The sequence below is a fragment of the Aulonocara sp. 'chitande type north' Nkhata Bay genome, linkage group LG13, assembly GCF_057382095.1.
Source record: "Aulonocara sp. 'chitande type north' Nkhata Bay isolate Kocher_YH1m ecotype deep benthic linkage group LG13, A_spYH_male_GT1.1, whole genome shotgun sequence".
NCBI lineage: Eukaryota > Metazoa > Chordata > Actinopteri > Cichliformes > Cichlidae > Aulonocara > Aulonocara sp. 'chitande type north' Nkhata Bay.
In genome coordinates, this window is record NC_141356.1 from 31,904,518 (window position 1) to 31,923,526 (window position 19,009).

The 19,009-nt window shown below is 44.2% G+C and overlaps 2 protein-coding genes across 4 annotated transcripts in view; one reads left to right on the plus strand and one right to left on the minus strand.

The window, feature by feature from the left end:
• mmrn2a (multimerin 2a) overlaps positions 1 to 4,071 on the minus strand; it is a 29,397-nt gene extending 25,326 nt beyond the window's left edge. For both annotated transcript variants that reach the window (XM_086259960.1, XM_086259959.1), the window contains exon 1: positions 3,872 to 4,071. In XM_086259960.1, coding sequence (XP_086116086.1) covers positions 3,872 to 4,071 — 200 coding nt within the window. The remainder of the gene's footprint in view (positions 1 to 3,871) is intronic.
• A 7,300-nt stretch (positions 4,072 to 11,371) lies between these two features.
• sncga (synuclein, gamma a) lies at positions 11,372 to 18,064 on the plus strand. 2 transcript variants are annotated; one of them, XM_086259964.1, is made up of 6 exons: positions 11,373 to 11,574; positions 14,771 to 14,812; positions 14,968 to 15,095; positions 15,522 to 15,548; positions 16,659 to 16,715; positions 17,695 to 18,064. In XM_086259964.1, exons 1-5 carry the CDS (start codon positions 11,454 to 11,456, stop codon positions 16,713 to 16,715), a joined length of 375 nt encoding a protein of 124 aa, XP_086116090.1. In that variant the 5' UTR covers positions 11,373 to 11,453; the 3' UTR covers positions 17,695 to 18,064. The 2 variants fall into 2 exon arrangements, with proteins under 2 accessions (XP_086116088.1, XP_086116090.1); XM_086259962.1 differs by lacking the exon at positions 15,522 to 15,548 and having other exon boundaries at positions 11,372 to 11,574.
• The last annotated feature ends 945 nt before the right edge of the window (positions 18,065 to 19,009 follow it).

A 19,009-nucleotide genomic window follows, 5' to 3' on the forward strand; every position in this document is an offset into this window, starting at 1 on the left:
TTGTCGTTATTTTCTACTATTTCGTTTTCTATTAGCCTTTTCCCTCATTTTGCATCCCGTTTCATGTCTTGCGCATCTCTTTTTTAACAAATGCTCCCATTTCCAGTTACCTGGTGTCTCTTTGTGATCATGTTACACCTTCATAGTATTTTTTTTCCTGTCATTTGGTTTTTATTTTCCATCCTCTTGAGATTTTGTCTCTACTTGTGATCATTTTCCATCTTTCAAGTTATTTTGTGTCTCCATGCAGTTATTAATAATTATTGTTGCATTATTAATAACAGCATTTTGTAATAGTTTTACTCGTTCCTGGCTGTCATCTTATCAGCTTATTAAGCTGTTTGGGTTTTTTTGTCGGCAACAGATGTTACAGTGTGTTTTTGAACTTTTAAGAGGAGCACTGACATGTTCAGTGTGAGTCAGCCTGAAGAGATTTGAGCTTTTCCAACACAAACATCCAGTCAGTGGGTTTAATTTCACTCTGTCAGTCATTTTCTAAGGAGGAGGTGTCACTGTGTTTTAAACATCGTGGACCAAACATCCTCAAATCTGCTCGGCGTCACAGCTGTGGTCTGTCAAACCGCCGCGTTTAGCTGTGTGCGCATTTGTTTTGGTGAGCGTACAAGATCAAGATCTTAGCGTTTCCGAGGAAGAGTCATCCCGAGAGACACGGAGGAAAACAAGCCGAGGCCGCTGAGGTTCCTGCTGCAGGCCGAGAGTTCAGGTTCATATCTGAAGGCTGTTTGTGAAAGAGCCTCGATCTGAATAACGAGGCTGCAGGAGGTCAGGACGGATATGTCATAACACCACACAGAGCTCACTCTCAGCAACGTGAAGTTTGGAAGATGCGAAGGCTTCATCCTGCTGAGATCAGGAGGGTCTGCAGTCAGTTTAATGAAAATGTGGCTGCAGACGGTGCTGGATGAACCGGCGGTGCTCTCCTGAGACTTTGTGCACACTTTAAATAAGCACGATGAATATTAAATTATGCTTTGCACCCATCAGCATGTGCAGCTCAGACATGTGACCGTGGTGGAAGATACAAGCCTGATCTCATCATCTTCAGCCCTTAAACACTTTAAACTTCTCATCCTGCACCATTATTTTTATACCAGATTGACACACCTGCATGATCATCGATTACAGCGCTGACGATGAGGAGGACATGTTATCTGAACGCTGATGACAGTCACCTGGAGGCATGCGCACATAAAGCACACAAAGAGAAAGAATTTAAATATCTGAGCGCGCTCAGTCCATTTTCTCCCGCAGACACATAATTTCAAAATTCTATAACAAGAGGACAGCCGAAAAGCACAGCATGCATCTACACACAGCACTGTGCAACAGTCTTCCCATGTAAACACATGGAGCAGTTTAGCTTGGAAGTAAATATTTGATATGACCAAGATTCAAAAAACATCTCTCAGGTGTGAGGACTGGACTGAAAATGGGTGAAAAAGCAGCCAATGTCCAAAGAAGAACTTTGGAAGAGCTTCAGGAAGCCGGAGAACTGAGACGGGAAGGAAGTCCGAGTTCTTGGAAGTAAACTGTCAAGAAATGAGAGCCAGCTCAAGACTTTTGCACAGTGTAGTATCTTGTTCAAATAACGTCAAAGGGTTAAAGAAAAAGAAGAAAAAACAGAGAGCTCACTTTGTTAAGAGAAAATATAAATAAAAAAACTGAATAAAATACAATAAAGTGTTTATTTCAAGGTCTGAATGTTCCTGCAGCACGTCTGCAGTTTCGAGCTGATCTTTTTTTAAAGGACCTGAAAACGTCGGCAGCCTCGACATGAAGGAATCAAAAACTATCCGTTCACCTTTGACCTCTGATGAAAATGTACACAGTCAGCCGCCCTCCGACTCCGTGAGGAAAGGAGCTGTTATCGTTACAGCACAAAGAGCTCCGCCTGTGTGATTAAAGCAGCGTTGTGGTGATGGGGGCTGATGGGGGCACTTAAAGAGCTAATAGAGGGTTGTTTTGCTGAGAGCCCGGGGGATCGTTTTATCTGGGAATCTGTACGATGGATGTGGGTCGGAATAATGACCGAGGCCTCTGAGCATACTCCAAAAACAAAAAAAAGTCACCCTTTTGGAGATTTAATCCTCTTATTTAGTCTGTCAGTCTCAGCTCCAACAAACACGTTCCACATCTCAGCGTCCACTCCACTTAAGACATCATGAAATGTGACTGAAGGAAAAACAAACACTGTAAGATAATCCTCACTGTCAGAGAGTCCTCCCTTATATAACTGTTGTCTTTTAGAAAATACTCTAAAAGTGAACGCAAAGGCATTTCAAACGAGACACAAAACTACCAACAGGGGGATGCTAAATGGCCCCAAGAAAGTTGTAAAATCACTGAAAAGCTGCTTAAATGTGCACACAAGAAAGAAAATCTACAAATTCAAAAACAAACCAAGTAAAATAATGATAAAATGTCACAGTTACTCCAAAAGGACCTGGAAGTACAGCCAAATGTGTAAAATGAAGAAGGGGAGACAAAATGAGCATAAAAGAGGAAAAATGTCAAGTTAACAAAAAGTCAAGCAGACATGAAGTAACATCGCAACAGAAGAAATGAATGAATGTCAAAGAGGTGATTCAAAATAATTAAACTGAACCCATAAAATGACCTTAAATACAAGTGCTGCAAAAGGATCAAGTGAATCTATAAAATGGCCTCAAAGAGAAGCCAAACCAAACGGGACACAAAATGTTCACAAAATGGGAAGAAAACAAACAAACAACAAAATCAGGACAGGGAGGCATAAATAAGAAAACTACCACACATCAGATGGATGCAAAGACACCAGATTCACAAGCAAAGTAAAAGAGGGATGCAAAATGATGACAAAGCCATTAGAAACCAAAGTGCTGACATGCAGAATTAGACAGGAGATGTTTACTCAAGTCCAAAGATACGAGAGATTAATGTGTTCACAGACCCCGTCTCATATCTGAACTACACTTTGTTGGTGGGACTCTGAATAAAGGACTTCTTTCACCATCAGCTGGAGCACAGGCTTTAAGGGGACATGAATCATGCATGTGTTTGCAGCCTGTTAAAATTATGCTGGCATGACAGAGTCAACAGGGCAAAGCTGTTTCTCAACTTTACACCTATCACAAAGAGCCGATGAAGAGGAGGCCCTGCACGTGAAGAAGATGCAGATCAGCGTGTGAGGTCCAGAGCGGTGAGCGTGTCTGAACATGCCGACAAAACAAACTGCAGAACAGCCACAAAGTCAAAGACAAAGAGCTTCTCCTTGCAAACTTAGCGTGCTCACTGTGAGTCCACAGCCCTAACCAAAGATTATCTTAAGCTTCATCTGAATCAGAGGACGCCTCTTCCAAAGTCACAGCCTTCAGTGCCACAGCCGCTCTCATTGTTCCTGATGTTCCACAGGAAGCAAGAGCAGGAAATGTTATCCCAACCAGACGTCTTATTTCTGAGCACATCGACACAAACGCTGATTCAAGCCTCGCGCTAACGTGTTGTGACCCAACACCAAAGAGAGGTGGATTTATTCTACCCTAGAACGGGATGCAAAATTACCACACAAACTCAAAATAAACAAAATGATATGTTACAAAAACAACAGGGGATGCAAAATGAGCACAAAGTGGTGCAACTCACAAATAAGGGGGTTGCAAAATAAAGATTAAACCATGAAGGAGTAGAAATGAACAGATGTTCCAGAACTATGAAAACAAAAAGCAGAAATGCCAAATAAATAATAGGATCCAAAATAATAATAAAAAAAACTTCACAGCAACAAAAAGTTTCACTGAAACAAAAAAAAACATTTTTTCTATGAAATTATTTTTCTTTTGCAGAGTGAGGAGGCAGTGGTTTGTGGACTCACCCGGATCGGGCCGGATTGCTCCCCGTCTCTCCCAGTGGGCTGGTCTCGGTCGTCCTGGGGTGAAGGGGGAGCACTCCTCCTCCTCCTCCTCCTCCCAGCTCCCCTTCCTCCTCCTCCACCTCGGGGTCTCGTGCTCTCACCTCGCAGTGAGCGCTCACCAATAATCCCAGCACCAGCACCAGTTCTCCCACTGCCGTCATGTCTGCATCTGTGTGGCTCACGCGCCAGCCGGTTTTAAACAGCTGGAGGAGAGAGAAGGAGGGGGGGGAGGGAGGAGGTCACGCCTCCTGTTTCCTCTGCAGGAGGAAAGGGTTTAGTCACGTTTCCCCTCCTCCTCCGACCGGCTCCAGCTCTGTGTTTATAACGGATCAATAAATGTGATCGACACTCTTTCATGCAGAGACATTTTCAGTTCATTTAATGTTTTCTGAACATTTTTTTGCCCTTTTCTTTTTGTGAGTGAAAAGCTTTCTGCATTTGTAGCATTTTGGATTTATTTACCTGCTTTATTAAATACTTTGAGGTACTTTATGTCTTTGAGCCGCTCGATAAAAGGCTTCAGTGGGCGTTGTGCCTGTTGTTGCTGCTCTCTGTGTGAACACGGTACGGACAGTTTCACCTCCTTGTTGACTCCATTAAGATTCCTTCACTGACTCAGGGTCTGTGCTTGTGCAGAGTGATAAGAGGAGGGGAAATCCACCCGCCTCCTTCCTTTCTGTTTGTGCTGCAGCTGCTGTGAGTGTTCGACCTGAACGTGAGGACATTTTCTTTGAGCAGCTCCTTCAGGCCAAAGATTTTCATTTTTATCCAGACTGAAGCCGAACGTCCCTTCGTCTCTGTCCTGGTCTGTTTAAAACTTTGCTCCTCTTAAACTTTAGTTTGTGTGCAGTACCCAGCTGTGGCAGCAGAGGTCGCTGTTCCTGCAGCAGGACACAGGGCACTGCTGTGCACCTGTTTTATGCACATTTTTAGACAAAACTAAAATACAGAGAAATTTAAAATAATTAAAGTCTTGATCTTGGCTGAGATGTAGAAACTAAAACTCGATTTTTATTTTCATGATTTTCTGTTTAATTCAGTTTGGATTTGAAACAAACTCTACTTTAAAATCCGTTTAGTAGAAGCTGATTTTATTGGGATTTTTATTCGAGGTATGGGGCCTCGTCTCACTCTGACACTTTTATTTTCTCATGTTTGCAGCTGATTAAGGTGAAGTGAAGCAGGACGCAGTGACGGAGGCCGACCTGGAGCCGGAGCCAGGAGGGGGCAGCTGGTCTTCTGGGTGGGGATCGTTTCCGTGCATTGTTTCAGAGCTGGGGGGAGGAGGAGGAATGAGAAAATGAAGATTACTACTACTAATGAGGGATTGTGCACGTGCTGGCCATATTTGTGTTATCTGTGTGATTTATTGTGGATAAAATGATTTTGAGTCTTGTGGCAGCACAGTGGCACGGTGGTTAGCACTGTTGCTGCACAGCAAGAAGGTCCTGAGTTCAATTCCAACATCAGGCCGGGGTCTTTCTGTGTGGAGTTTGCATGTTCTCCCCGTGTTTGCGTGGGTTCCCTCCGGGTACTCCGGCTTCCTCCCACCATCCAAAGACATGCAGCTTGTGGGGATAGGTTAATTGGATAATCCAAATTGTCACTAGGTGTGAATATGAGTATGAATGGTTGTCTGTCTCTGTGTGTTAGCCCTGCGACAGACTGGCGACCTGTCCAGGGTGTACCCTGCCTCTCGCCCTATGACAGCTGGGATAGGCTCCAGCGACCCTGAAAAGGATAAGCGGGAGCGAATGGATGGATGAAAATGATTTTGAGGAAGTGTGGTTTTCGTTGAGCTTTTGCTTTTTATGCTGTTTTGACTCATTTTATTGTGGCTATTCTTTGTTTTTGTGATTAATACTCGGTCACTGTTGTTCTTTGTTCTTGTTTTTTCCTGTCCGGCACTGTACTAATCAGAATTATTGCCTGAAGGCTAACAAAAAATTTCCAAATGTTCGTCTTGTGGGATTCTTGTTAGTTGGGCTCATTTGTGCCACGTGTATTTTTTTAATGGTTACCTTTTTATGTGATGTTTTGATTCATTTGTCTTTGACGTGGGTGCTTTTTGAATGTTTTCCTGTGTTTTTCTCCCTGCAGTCTATACTTTGAGCCCAGGCTGTGTGTTGCAGATGTGACCAGCAGGGGGCAGCAGCTCCATAAACTCTGCTTCTCTGTCTATAGATTTGAGTTCTGGGGAAACGTGAAGATTTCTGCCTCCTGTGCTGTCCCAGCTCGTGTTTGTGCAGAAAACGGCCTGGGGGGGGGGCATTTCCTGCTTGCTGCGATAACAAAACAAGCTCAACAATCTTCTTCCGGCACATTAACTGCTCTGCCTCCCAGCCCACCAGCCGTTTACAGACCCCTCATCCCAGTGCAGAGGCCCAAAAAGCAGAGGCCTCTGACTCTGGAACGGTCTGAGGGTGAAACACGTCAGCTGATTCTGAGAATTAGAAATAATCGAACTTGTTTGTTTTACCAGCAGAATTTTCTGTGTGCAGGCTGCGATCAGCTGACCTGCTGCTCCGTGCTGTTAGCTTCAGCATGACATTTGTAACAAGGATGAATCACTAATGAGTTAATACAAATGAGGTATTAGGATATTGGGCTATTTTAAACTGGAGCTAATGGTCAATAATCAATAAATACACATAAGAAGACGCTTGTGCAGGAACCATGTAAAGGAAAGAAAACAGCTGAAAACAGGCTTAAAGTGCACAAAGACGACAGAATAATCTTTTAGCTTAGAACAAACAATACAGAGTCTCCAATTTCAATTATGTTCTCCTCCATTGAGCGGGACGCTTCAGTGGAGGAAGGTTCTGACACCCAGCCGTCCGTTGACTCGGCATTCTTTTAAACCCAAAAAGGGTCACCTGACCGGTATTAAATAAAAACGGCCAATAAGAATTCACAAGAATAATGCAAAGATGTCAGTCAGTTTACATTGACAAAAACCAAAAACTCAGGCACACATTGCTGGGTCCATGACACGTGGGATTATTATTATTGAGCAAGAATCTCCGTACTGTCAGTGAACGCACCACCAGGACATCCTGGTTCTCAGTGATCCATGTTTAAATGATCGTTAGTCCCAGATCCACGTTCACTGGATTTACTGTGATTCAGGTCAGACTCGTGTGTTTGCTTCAAATACACGAGTCTGAAACTGTGTGTGTGTGTGTGTGCGTGTGCGTGTGTGTGCGTGTGTGTGTGTGTGTGTGGGTGTGGGTGTGTGTCAGGTTGAACTGAAGATGTTGAGTTAAAATTAAGAGTCGTTGAGTTTTTGCTGTCTTTGCAGAAACATGCAGGTCACCACAGCTGTGAAAATATAATTAACACAAACAGGCATGTGAGAAACACACACACACACACACACACACACACACACACACACACACACACTTCAACCTGGTGGGTCTCAATTAGCCGTCAGATTCCTCACGGAGGTTCAGTCCTGAGCTCGTCGGGAGGAAAACATCATGAGACTCGATGACTCATCCATGAGCTTTAACACACACGCTGGACTCAACCAACCAAACTGAGTATTAAACATGTTAATGACACTCTCAGCTCCACTGAGCCATCAAACTTCCTGTCTATGACTTTTCACATTAAAACTTTAATGTTTTAATGTTAATCTTTAAAAGCAACAGCATGTGTGACGCTTACAGACCCCAAACCAAAAAAACAGCATTTAGTATTTTTATTAAGAGCGTCATCAATAATCCACTTTGCCAATGCTCCCACTGAAGACTGAAATATGAGTCATAATTACACTAAAAAGTATTTATTTCATTGTTGTGGTGGCAGTAACTCAGTGACGTGTCTGTGTGTTTGTGAGTTGCTAACGTTGTGTTGGAAGTATTTTCCAGTCCATTATTCTCTGTTTCATCTGGATTAAAGAGCCCTTTGTCTGTCTGTGTCCTGAAGGCGAGCAGCTGAAGCAGTGTGAATACAAACATCTGTGATATCTGATCCAATAATCACGCTCACTGAAAAGCACTTCAGCTACATTTAACTACACATCTCAGTTCAGTATTTAGGGTTTTTAGCTCTGCTGGGATTCAAATTCAAGCAGAAGAGGACGGACACGCTGAGCCGACACGAGGCCACACCTCCTGGGTCTGAAGGTTTAGGCTGTTTGTTAAGACGTGACCATGTTATTGGATAATGCCCAGTAAGCTTGGTGATACCTGCAACAATCAGCTGATTTCTGGAATTTCACTCACCAAAACTGGAGCTCCGCCTCCTCAGATGCTCTGTGAGTACAGTGACTCACAGCACCGATATTACTGGTCACATGATGTCACTAAAAACTAGCAGACAACTAGCAGCTACAACCACCTGTGCCACCATTCACCTGTCACTCACAGAGGCCACGCCCCTAATAATGCTAACTTTAACTCAGCTGAGTTATAAAAACATTGTCCCTCCATACAGGTGTTATAAAGGAGGAAGTGATCCACAGAGACCAAACAGTTTGTGTACCACGTGTTTCTGATGGAAGGTTTAACATGGGAGTCTATGGGGACGGACTCGCTGCCGCCCTCTGTCGGACGTCAGAGGAACTGCAGGTTTCATGTTCTTGTTGCTGCTTGGCGGTAAAGAGAGATTTGTCACTAATAACAGAGACGATGCTGGAAAGTGATTTGGTGTAAAATGTTTTTGAAGCATTTGTTTCTAAGAGGCCACAAAGCTGAAACCTTTTGGACGTTTTATATTTGACATATTTGAAGCTGATCAGCTGTGAATAATTCTTCACTTCTGGTTAAAAGTGTGATTTACAGGTAAACAAAGCGCTGCAGTCCTTTCACTGATGATCAGAAGAATCTGCTTCTTGCTCTCAGGTCACATTTCCCAACGAGGATCAATGACACAAACCATCAATAGGCGTCTTTGTGCAGCTATTAGAGAATTCTTCATGAGAATCAATAATGTATAACATTACTGTGTACGCCTGTGTGTGTGTGTGTGTGTGTGTGTGTGCGCAGAGCTGATGGTCTGCATCGATCACTACTGTTGAGAAGACAGCTCTTATCGCCACGGTAACCCACAACAGACAGTGCTGCTGATGAGCCTCGCCCATCAGTGTGGGGAAAAACATGAAATAAAGTGCATCTAAAAATAGCTCGGCGCCTGCAGTCAGCCAATAAGAGAAGAGGTGAGGCAGCCAAGGGTAAGTGTGGGAGAGAGCTGCGTGTTCTGCTGAGTCACGTTCGGGTTCGTTTCAGAGGACGAAGGTGATGAATCCACTCCTTCATCATTTCCTCTGCCACGTCCTCCATAAACCTGCCAGACTCGCCGCGGTCGAACGGGACTTCCACATTCACCACACGACACCAGAAAGCTCCAGAAACATTTCGATCATGGTTCTCGCCACCTTTGACCACCAAAAGATAAAAGTTCAGGTCTGCCAATTTCTAAAGTTCAACAAAGGCCTACAAAGTTCGGTAAAGTTGTGAAAATGAGGGGTGAGGGTCCTCAAAGCCACTGGTTCTTTTTCATTTGTTCTGTAGCTGCGTGTTCACTCACTGTTTAGGTGTAAAGTTACGTGGTCGGCTTTTTAAAGAGTCGTCCTTCATGTTAAAGAGAGACGACGAGTTTCTGATGACGATAACTCGAGGCATCACGCGCCTCAGTATTGTACCAGCATCATGCTTTCACACCACATGAGCAATGACAATTTCAACCCGATCTTTGGGAGAAGCTGAGATATTACAGTTATTCTTATTATATTTATTAAATCTGTAATTCAGGTCAGTTTTATTAATAACGCAGCAGTGCACAGCAGTTTTATTCTTTGAGAAAAAGGCCTGACAGTGAGCTCTCAGAGGTGGAACATTACTCATTTCTTTCTTATGTGGACACAACACTGCTGAGTGCTGCCCCTCGGCAGGCTTCCAGAAGTTGGCCAACCAGAGGAATGTTGCTTTTAGGGAGGGAGGGCTTAAAGAGACGGGAGGTAAAACAGCTCCCAGAGAATGAACAAGGCCCAGCATCAGATAAAGAAGGATTATTTTGAACTATCAGTCATGCAAAGCTGTTTGAGTAAAAATACAGAGATGGAGCAGATCCATCGCGAAAAGATCCCACTGCTCTTCTGACACACATTAAACACATGGTACAATCTATAATTTATTCCAACATCTTTACACACACACACACACACACACACACACACGCACACACACACACACACACACACACACACACGCACACGCGCACACACACACACGCACACACACACACACACACACGCGCACACACACACACGCACACACACACACACACACACACACACACACACACGCACACACACACACGCACACACACGCACACACACACACACACACACACACACACACACACACACACACACACGCACGGCTGGTCTAAGTGGATTAACCGTGTCAGCATGCACGCAGGGACCATGTTTGATGGAAGAAGCTTTGAGCTAAAAATAGAGGACGGTGAAGTTGGCTTTGTGTTTTCTCCCAGTGTCCTCGTCTCATCTCACCATTAAAGAAGGAAAGATGGAGGCTGGCTTCCTTTAATCTGATTGGAGGCTCTGTTCAGCGCTCAGCAAACAGCAGCTAAGTGATTACCTTCTGCTCCATGTGCAACTGAAGTTTTCACTACAGCAGATAAAATGTGGCCCCAACCAAAAGCTCGTGAGCTGGAGAATCATTTTATATGTCTGATAGATCTGATTGGTTCAGGGAGGACTCTGGTCTCCTGCAGCTGTTAGAAAGATGACCAAAGGAAAGGTCCAAGAGGGTGAACAGCACAGCAGAAGTTCTCAAGCTGAGACGTTCTCGAATATCAGCTCTTTGTTGAGTGAATCCTTAGCATGAAATCCTGCAGATATTTTGATGGAATTTCCACATTAATGGAGTCGAAGGCACAGCTACAGATGACGGGGAGCCTCCGCACACTGTTTCACTCCAACAGTCCAATAAACAGGAGTCCTTTAGCTTTAGTTACCTTTAAAATCCTGAGCCTGAGTAAAGTGACAGTCCTGAGATAAAGAATATTATATTTCACGTGTTTGTGGGACATCGTCATTACTCAGTTTCCTGATTAAACCAAGAATCCTCCAGACCTGAAAAAGGAGGAAGTACCAAAGCCGATGTTCCTCCGCTGTCCACGCGAGGCTCTGAAAGCCAGCCAGTCCCCACAAACCCCCATTTTAAAACATCTAAGCCAGTTTTTAGCCCCTGCAGGTGTTTCTGAGCAGTAATGTCTCTGTTGTGTGTTTCAGTCTGAGCTCCAGGTCTGGGGACATTTATGGTTTTAGCATTTTCTCTGTTTTCTCCTTTTCCTTCTTATCTCCGACTCACTTTTCTCCTCTGTAGGCTCCACTGCACCACATGAATCCAGAGCTGTTTGCACGTATTACCCTCCCTCCCTTTCTCGTAAGCAGCCCTCTCTCCACCCTCTCTCTCACTTATGCATTAGCAAGAGGAACAGATCCCAGCAGACGAGAAGAGGCGAGGCACCCGAGGCAGACGGAGCAGCAGAAGAAGACAAGCAAAGCATCATGGACGTTTTCAAGAAGGGATTCTCCATGGCGAAGGATGGAGTCGTCGCCGCCGCCGAGAAGACGAAGGCCGGAGTGGAGGAGGCAGCTGCCAAGACCAAGGAGGGGGTCATCTACGTTGGTGAGAGGAGATGGATGCAAGTAAAATTAGATTTGTGGTGAAAAGAGGAAGAGAAAGACGAGGACGGAAGCTGCATTTAAATAATTTATCGTTTAAGAAGAAAAGATAAAAGGAGGGACGGGTGGAGGACAAATAAAATCTGAAAGAAAGAAAATATGATGAAAAATTACAAACAATCACAGCACTGTGAGGAAAGGAGGAGGCAGGGGGAGGGATAAAACAGGAAGTTAAACTTTAGTGACAGATCAGGGAAACACAATTCATCCTGACGCTGTGCATGAAAGATGTGGGAAGAGAGATGGAGGGATGAGAGGATGAGGGGGATAAAGAAGAGAAGCTTTCATCTTTCTGCTGGAACCTGAGCGATGGATGGACGGAGTGAATGTCAACACCATCCCTCCATCTTTCCATCTGCAGATTTAACACAGCGTCAGGATGAATTGCACTTTTCTCTCCACTTCCTGTCGTCCGTGTGTTTCTTTTAATATTTCAGGATTCAGTTTCTGCTCCAACTTTGAATTTCACTCTCTTCTAAAACTACTTTGCACTTGAAATTTCACATTTCCTGGTGGACAGTGGATGAAGCATGGGCGGAGGACGAGTGAAATCCAACACCAAAGGACAAACAGCAGTGGACGGAGACAGACACACCCACTCGTTTCATTCATTCACCACCAAAAGTATATCCTCCATCTCTCCTCTTCTGGCTGTTTGTCTCTTTCTTGTCCCTTCTTCATCCCTTCCTTTCATTCATCCCCGTTTGCTGTCGAATTTCGCTCGTCCTCCTCGCATCCCTCATGATGGGGAACAGACCGAGGGAGAATAGGAAGATGAGGGGAGGTGGAGGAAGAGGAAAACACGAACACAGTGTACAGTCGAGTCTTAATAGCTTACTTACAGCTGGGCTACACCACCCATCAGGCTCCATGCTTTAGGGCGATGCCTGTAATTCTCTGCCTGTTGCCTTCATATTAAATCATTATGAGACGTGAGATTGAGACACAGACATCTGAGCCTCTTAATGCGTGTTTTGTTTTGGTTTCCACCGACGTGGAAACCAAAAAAAGAGAGATCATAGCAAACATATGAAACAGGAAAGTACCGCCGTGTAATCCGTTTATTTCAACAAAGTAACTGTATTCTAAATACCACCTTTTAAACAGTAACTGTAACAGTATACAGTTACTCATATTTAGTATTTTAAATACTTAACGGCGGCACATGTACTCTGTTACTCCCCAACACTGAGTGGCATTTGTTTAACACCAGAACAACAGACTAATGGAAAGAAAGAACTGAGATTTCTTGTGTAGAAAATCAAGGAGGGCTGAAGAGAGCGGGCGACAGGAAGCTGAATGTTCAGTGATTTAAAGTGCAGCTCTTCCTGATGGATCGCAGCTCCGGTTAGCGTAACCTGTCAGAACGACGCTGCGACCGGATCCTGATCTGCTGCTGCAGCACGATTTCATCCGTCCACTTATCCAAAGCAGGTGAAGCAGGTGAAGCAGGAGTGGCGAGGCCCTCCCAGGCACGAAGACACATTTAGTCCCTCAGACGAGTTCTCACTCTTCTTCATCCAGAGACTCTCGGTCACTGCGGGGATGTAGGTCCATGCATGCCAATTCATAGTTTCTGAAAACGTGCTTGTTCAGCATGTGGCCAAAACACAACCAAAGCCCCGCCCATTATGACCCTTTATGGTGGATGTTACCTGAGGCAGTAATCCGGCTCACGCCCGGCTGCAGACGGCGCCGGTTCATGCTGAAGGTCGTGTGAAGAACAGAAGACCATCATCTGCATTCAGAGATCCCCAGATTGGATCCTGTCCACGAGCAGGAAGGGTCAGAGATGAGCCCGACACCTAATCACACCGTGCTCACCTGTTCAGCAAGCTCAGGCTTTCAAAGTAAAAGCTTCTGACAGCTGAAGGATAATTCGTCATCTGTGGGGTTTAAATGTGTGTGCTGTTTGATATTTAATGACATTAAAGCAGCTCTGCCCTGTTCATTCAACTGTTCTTCTGTTCAGCCACAAACCACAGCTCATGTGGGGCGAATAAAACCAGGAGCAACAAGCAAACGTCTGTTTTTAAACGTCCAGACGGAGGCTGACCTGGTTTCTACCTCACAGATAAACTGAGCTCTCTGAATTATTCACTCATGTCACCCACTTTGCGCCCAGGCAGCCCACTCTCTGCTCTCATTCCCCTTGTTTTGTTCTTTATTAACATTCTGGGGACGGCGCGCTGCCTCTGATCAGACAACGAGGTGGACGGACGACTTCAACACTCGGCATTCTTCTTCGTGTTGTTTGGAAACGATTCAGACTCGGTTGTAATTCAGCCAGTGGGCGTCGAGCTGCTCGGACATGTGACGGTTCGCAGTGAACGGACTCTTTGTCTGTGATTCGCTGTCGGCTGATCTCACACAAACACCGTGGAAACTGTTTCCCTGCAGCGCTGATGTTTGAAGCTGAGGCTGCTGCACGAGCGCAGTTACAGGAAGGAAGAAGCTCAAAGATGCAAAGATGATGCATAATTAACGAGGCTGCAGATTGGCTGCTGTCAGCGAATGGCCTTTTATTCATACCAATAAACAATCATCATCCTTTATCCATGCAAAACAGCTGAGTCTGATAATGGTGCTTTTTCATGAAACAGATTAATAGATTATAACAAAGGTGAAGAGATGAGATTTTCTGTCTGGCCGCCTCTAACAGCTGTGGCCTGATTCTTTGAAGCCTTTTTAATCGTTGGAAACAGCAGGAAGGGTTTGAAATCCAGACTCATAAAATCGGGTCCATGAACACGGCTGTGATTGTGCTGCTGCGCTGATGTGAAGAACAAACATTGTATGAAGCATCAGCAAAGTAAGCACTGAGAAGCCAGCGAGAAAGTCTCCAGCCACTGTTGGTGAATCGAATCAACTTGATTTTATTTATATGGCACAAAAACAAACAGTGTTGCATTCTGCTGGTTTATATTGTACAGTAAAGAGACAACCCCAACAAACATACGAGCGAGCACTCGGTGACAGCGGAGAGGAAGACTCCCTGTTAAGAGGAAGGAACCTCCAGAAGAACCAGGCTCAGGGAGGGGCGGCACGGTGCGGAAGAGCCAGAGAGGAATAATGACCACACAAACTCTCTGCTTCTGATTTATGCATTTCTCACGAAGGTTTTCTCTCTTTTTTTCCAGGAAGTAAGACGATGGAGGGAGTTGTGACAGGTGTGAACACAGGTAAAGCACCTGCAGTGCAAACTGCACTTACTGTACTGAAGTTATGCAATGGTGGAAGCAAGAATCGAAATCATTCACGAGTTTGTAAATTCATCTTTTTCTCATTTACTTTAAAACGTAAACAATAAAAATAGCATTGATTTCCTGTCTCCCAGTTGCTCAGAAGACGAACGAGCAGGCTAACGTCGTGGCCGACACCGCTGTTTCTGGGGCCAATGAGGTTGCCCAGGCAACGGTGCAGGGGGTGGAGAATGCGGCAGCGGCAACCGGATTCGTTAGCACGGTGAGTGACGTCAGCTGATTATAAATTTTAAATATAAACGAGAACTGAGGCGTCTCGTTTCCATTTTTGCTTTTGTGTTGTTGTTATTTTATTTGTATAACCTGGGGTTTGTTTTTCTCACATGTTACAGATAAAGGTTATACTTGTATTATACAATTATTTCAAATTTCTGTTTTTAAGTAATTTATTAGCTGGACTTCTACTTTGCACATTAACAAAATTACAAAAATATATTTCTAAACCGAATTTTGAAAGTCGTGACAGAATTTTGGAGACTCACATAAAGTGTGTTTCATTATATTCATGACTACTGAGTCAAAGTCATGTGTTCAGCATTCATGCAGTAATTATTCACAGTCTGTTTTTTGTGTATAACTTTTTTTGTCCTTTGTCATTTCCAACTCTCTGGTTATTGGATGTGAACAGGAGGAGGCGGAGCCAGTGCCTGAGGAGGTGCCTGATTGGTTGAGGGGGAGGGGTGGCATGGCATGAAGCTTCTTGCCTGATTATCTGACATCGACAGCTTCACGAATCAGACATTTCAGATCAGAAAAGACCAGATGTCAGGGATTTTTTGGACATCAGTAAAATATCATTTCCTTTAGATAAAGTCCTCCTACTGTCGCTGCGTATGAAGTTAAAACAGACAAATAAGGTCCTGGACAAGGAGAATAACAAAATAACAAGCAAAAACACTGTAAACTTAAAAGAAAAGAAACCAGCGAATTTACAGTAAAACAACCAGCAGATATGTGAAAATAAAACAAAGGAAAATGAATGTGGAAAAGGAGCATGTTTACAAGAAAAAAGTAGAATCTAGAGAATTTGTTTGACAGCCTTAATGATCCCTCTCCGACCTTTCGTTTAATGCTGACAGGCGCTCTCTGAGAGCTGGGCTTGATTTAAGCGGTGTGGGTGCTGTGACAGCGGTGGCAGTATGGAAGTATCAGAGGGAATCGAACAGCAATCTCTGCTCCTACGACACAAGAAACAAAACCTGCATGAAGGGTGTTTAAGCAGAAAAGAGGCTGACGATGAATAACAACACTAACAGGAAACGGCTGCATGATACTGCTCTTTATTCTGTTAACCACAACTGACAACTCTGCACCCATGAAGACAATGACTACATGTAACTTTGAAATATATTTCCTGATGTATCGCATCATATGTAGCCATGTTCTCTTGAGGAGCCTACAGAAACCAAAGTAGGAGCTGGAAATGATCACAGATGATCTCAGCAGGTTGTTTACAGCGACTAACACGAGTTTTTCTTTCGCCTTTGCTCAACTTTGGCTTCGTCTTACTTTTCTGGATTTCTGAACGCCTTGCTGTGGTTCTGATTGCTCCAAATGAAGTTTCATTTCTCCCAAAAATAAGCAGCTTAACTTCTATTTACATCTATTTTACATCAGCAAACCTTTAAAGTGGTGTCTCAGAGTCAAACCACAAGGAGATTATTCATGTCATTAGTGTTGTGTTAATGGCTTCTGTTTTGGGGAGAAATGCAGCTTCTATATGGACAAATTTGCTGCACTGACCTCTTTTCTCTCTGATTTGTAGACTGAGCTGCAAAAACCAAACGCAGGAGGAGAACAGACTGAACCAGCTGAACAGTAGGTGAGAAAAACCATGAAAGAGCGGTGATGCTGAGTTTCAGCTGCAGATGAATCTGCAGAGTTTTGGGGAAGCAGGATGATAATGATCCTCATACGATCAGAGTGCGCTCGCTCTTTTCTGCAGAGTTGATTGCACTTCCTGACAAAGCCCTCCCCCTCGTAGTTAATCAGTCTCATGTCAGCTGTGTCTGACTAGCCAAAGATGCAGGTCAAACTGCTGGAGCGGTTCACTTTTAGATCAGTTAACTCGTCTAAATGCAAACATCCTTTTAAACGACAGAGTCAGTAGATAACAACACCCCTACCTTGGTTCAAAGATTCTTATCGGACATCCTGATGGTACATGAGTGAGCAGATGAAGGATCCCCTGCTGGTGCTGATGGCGCACATCTGTAAGTGTCTCAGCTCAGCAGACCAGCACTTACTGCCCTCTGGTGGCATTTCTGTGCAGTACACTAAATGGTAAATGGCCTGTATTTGTATAGCGCTTTAGGACCCTAAGGACCCCAAAGCGCTTTACACATCCAGTCATCCACCCATTCACACACTGGTGATGGCAGCTACACTGTAGCCACAGCTGTTGGTGTGAAAGCCCACAGCCCTTCAGGTTTCACATTGCTCCTGTTAGCTGTAAATAACAAACATGGCCCCAATAAGACCAACGTGGTGCTAATCATAAAGTTTCTGTGCAGAGAACAAGCAAATAAACCAGCATGAAGCTGCCACCAGGAGGCACAACATAATTATGAGAACATACAGAAAAGAAAAGCAGCTCGGTGATGCGAGTCACCAGGAAAGATGCCCACAGCTCAGCATCAATACAACACAAAAATGATCCATTACAGGTCAAAAGTCCTTGATTAAAATGTCCTTTGGATATATGTGCTGCACCGTACCTGTCACAGGTAAGCTTCACGTCAGCTGACCTAACTCACCTGCTTTAAACAAAATGTTTCTCCTCTTCATTTGGTTTCCCTCAGACTCTGAACTTCCTGCCGTCACCGAACGAGAGAAGAAGAAGGATCTTCATATTTTATTTGTTGCTCAACCTTTGACCTCTGACCCCTCATTAACCAAGAGAAACCCTCCTCATCACTCCCCCCGCGCACCATGGTTACGCCGCCTTCGCTCATCATATACACTGTCGGTTTAACTCCACACTTTCATCTGATTGGCTGTTGTGGACCACAGGTTTCTTTTGGGCTCCGCCCCCTGACAGAGGGCTACCTGAAGCCTTATAAATGCACGTGGCTTTGCTGACACACACACTGAAACGATTAATCCACACACACACTTCCTGTATGTGTTGCTGATTTTTAACAACAAAATAAAAATGTTTTAACATTCTGAGCTTCGTCGTCTTCAGTGTCACAAAACGTTGATTCGTTCTTGTTGTTTTTATTCAAAGGATTTTATTTTGCTTCATATTTTATTCACCTGCTGTGGAGCATTTTCATGTGTCCGCAGTATTCCCGGGACGGTCTGAGGGGGAACGTTTGTTTCAAAAATGAATTTTGATTTGCTAAATTTAAAACCAAAAACACAAACAAACAAAAAGACTTGAAAGACTGGTGTTTGTGTGTCGTCACTAAAGCAAACGTCTGTGTCGCCCACAGACACTCAGCTCGTGTTTTCCGCCCGCGCAGACGAGCTGATGAAAGGATTTTTCAGTTTTTTATTTTGGGGCTCAGAGTAAACATGTGCCTGATTTCCTGCTTCCTGTCAGCAAACACAATAAAACAACTCTGATTGATATCCAGTAGAATATCTTTTACTTTTGCTGACGCTGCAGGTTTCTGGTTCTCATCTTCACCCGGGTGTCACTCGGTCCACCGTTAGAAAAATGATGTTTATTGTAGGACTCAGAAAGGAAGACTCGCCGTATAAACAGGAAATGCTTTGAATTTAAACACAGAATTCGTTATTTCGATGCGCGTTGTTGTTGTCCTGGTTTAAAGCCAGTGCTAAAACTATGCGATGTGTAAATTTTCACTCTTTATGTTAAATATTTGATTAACTAGTGTTCATTTTAAAGTGATTCTGCGTTTCCGTTAACAGAGTTGCTAAAATCGAAACACTGTTTCTAGTCTAAATGTTAAAGCTGCCACATGTGTGAGGCGCTGCTGCTCCTCTGCAGGGCCGCCGAGCTGCTGCAGCGTCACCCAGTGTCAGAAATGCGCAGCAACAAGCTCGTCCTGCTGTCGGGAGGAGAGCGAAGCTTTTTGATTCCTGTCATCATTTAAACTTTTTCCCCAGAGCGATGAGTTTCTTATATTAACCCTCAGAAATCTGACG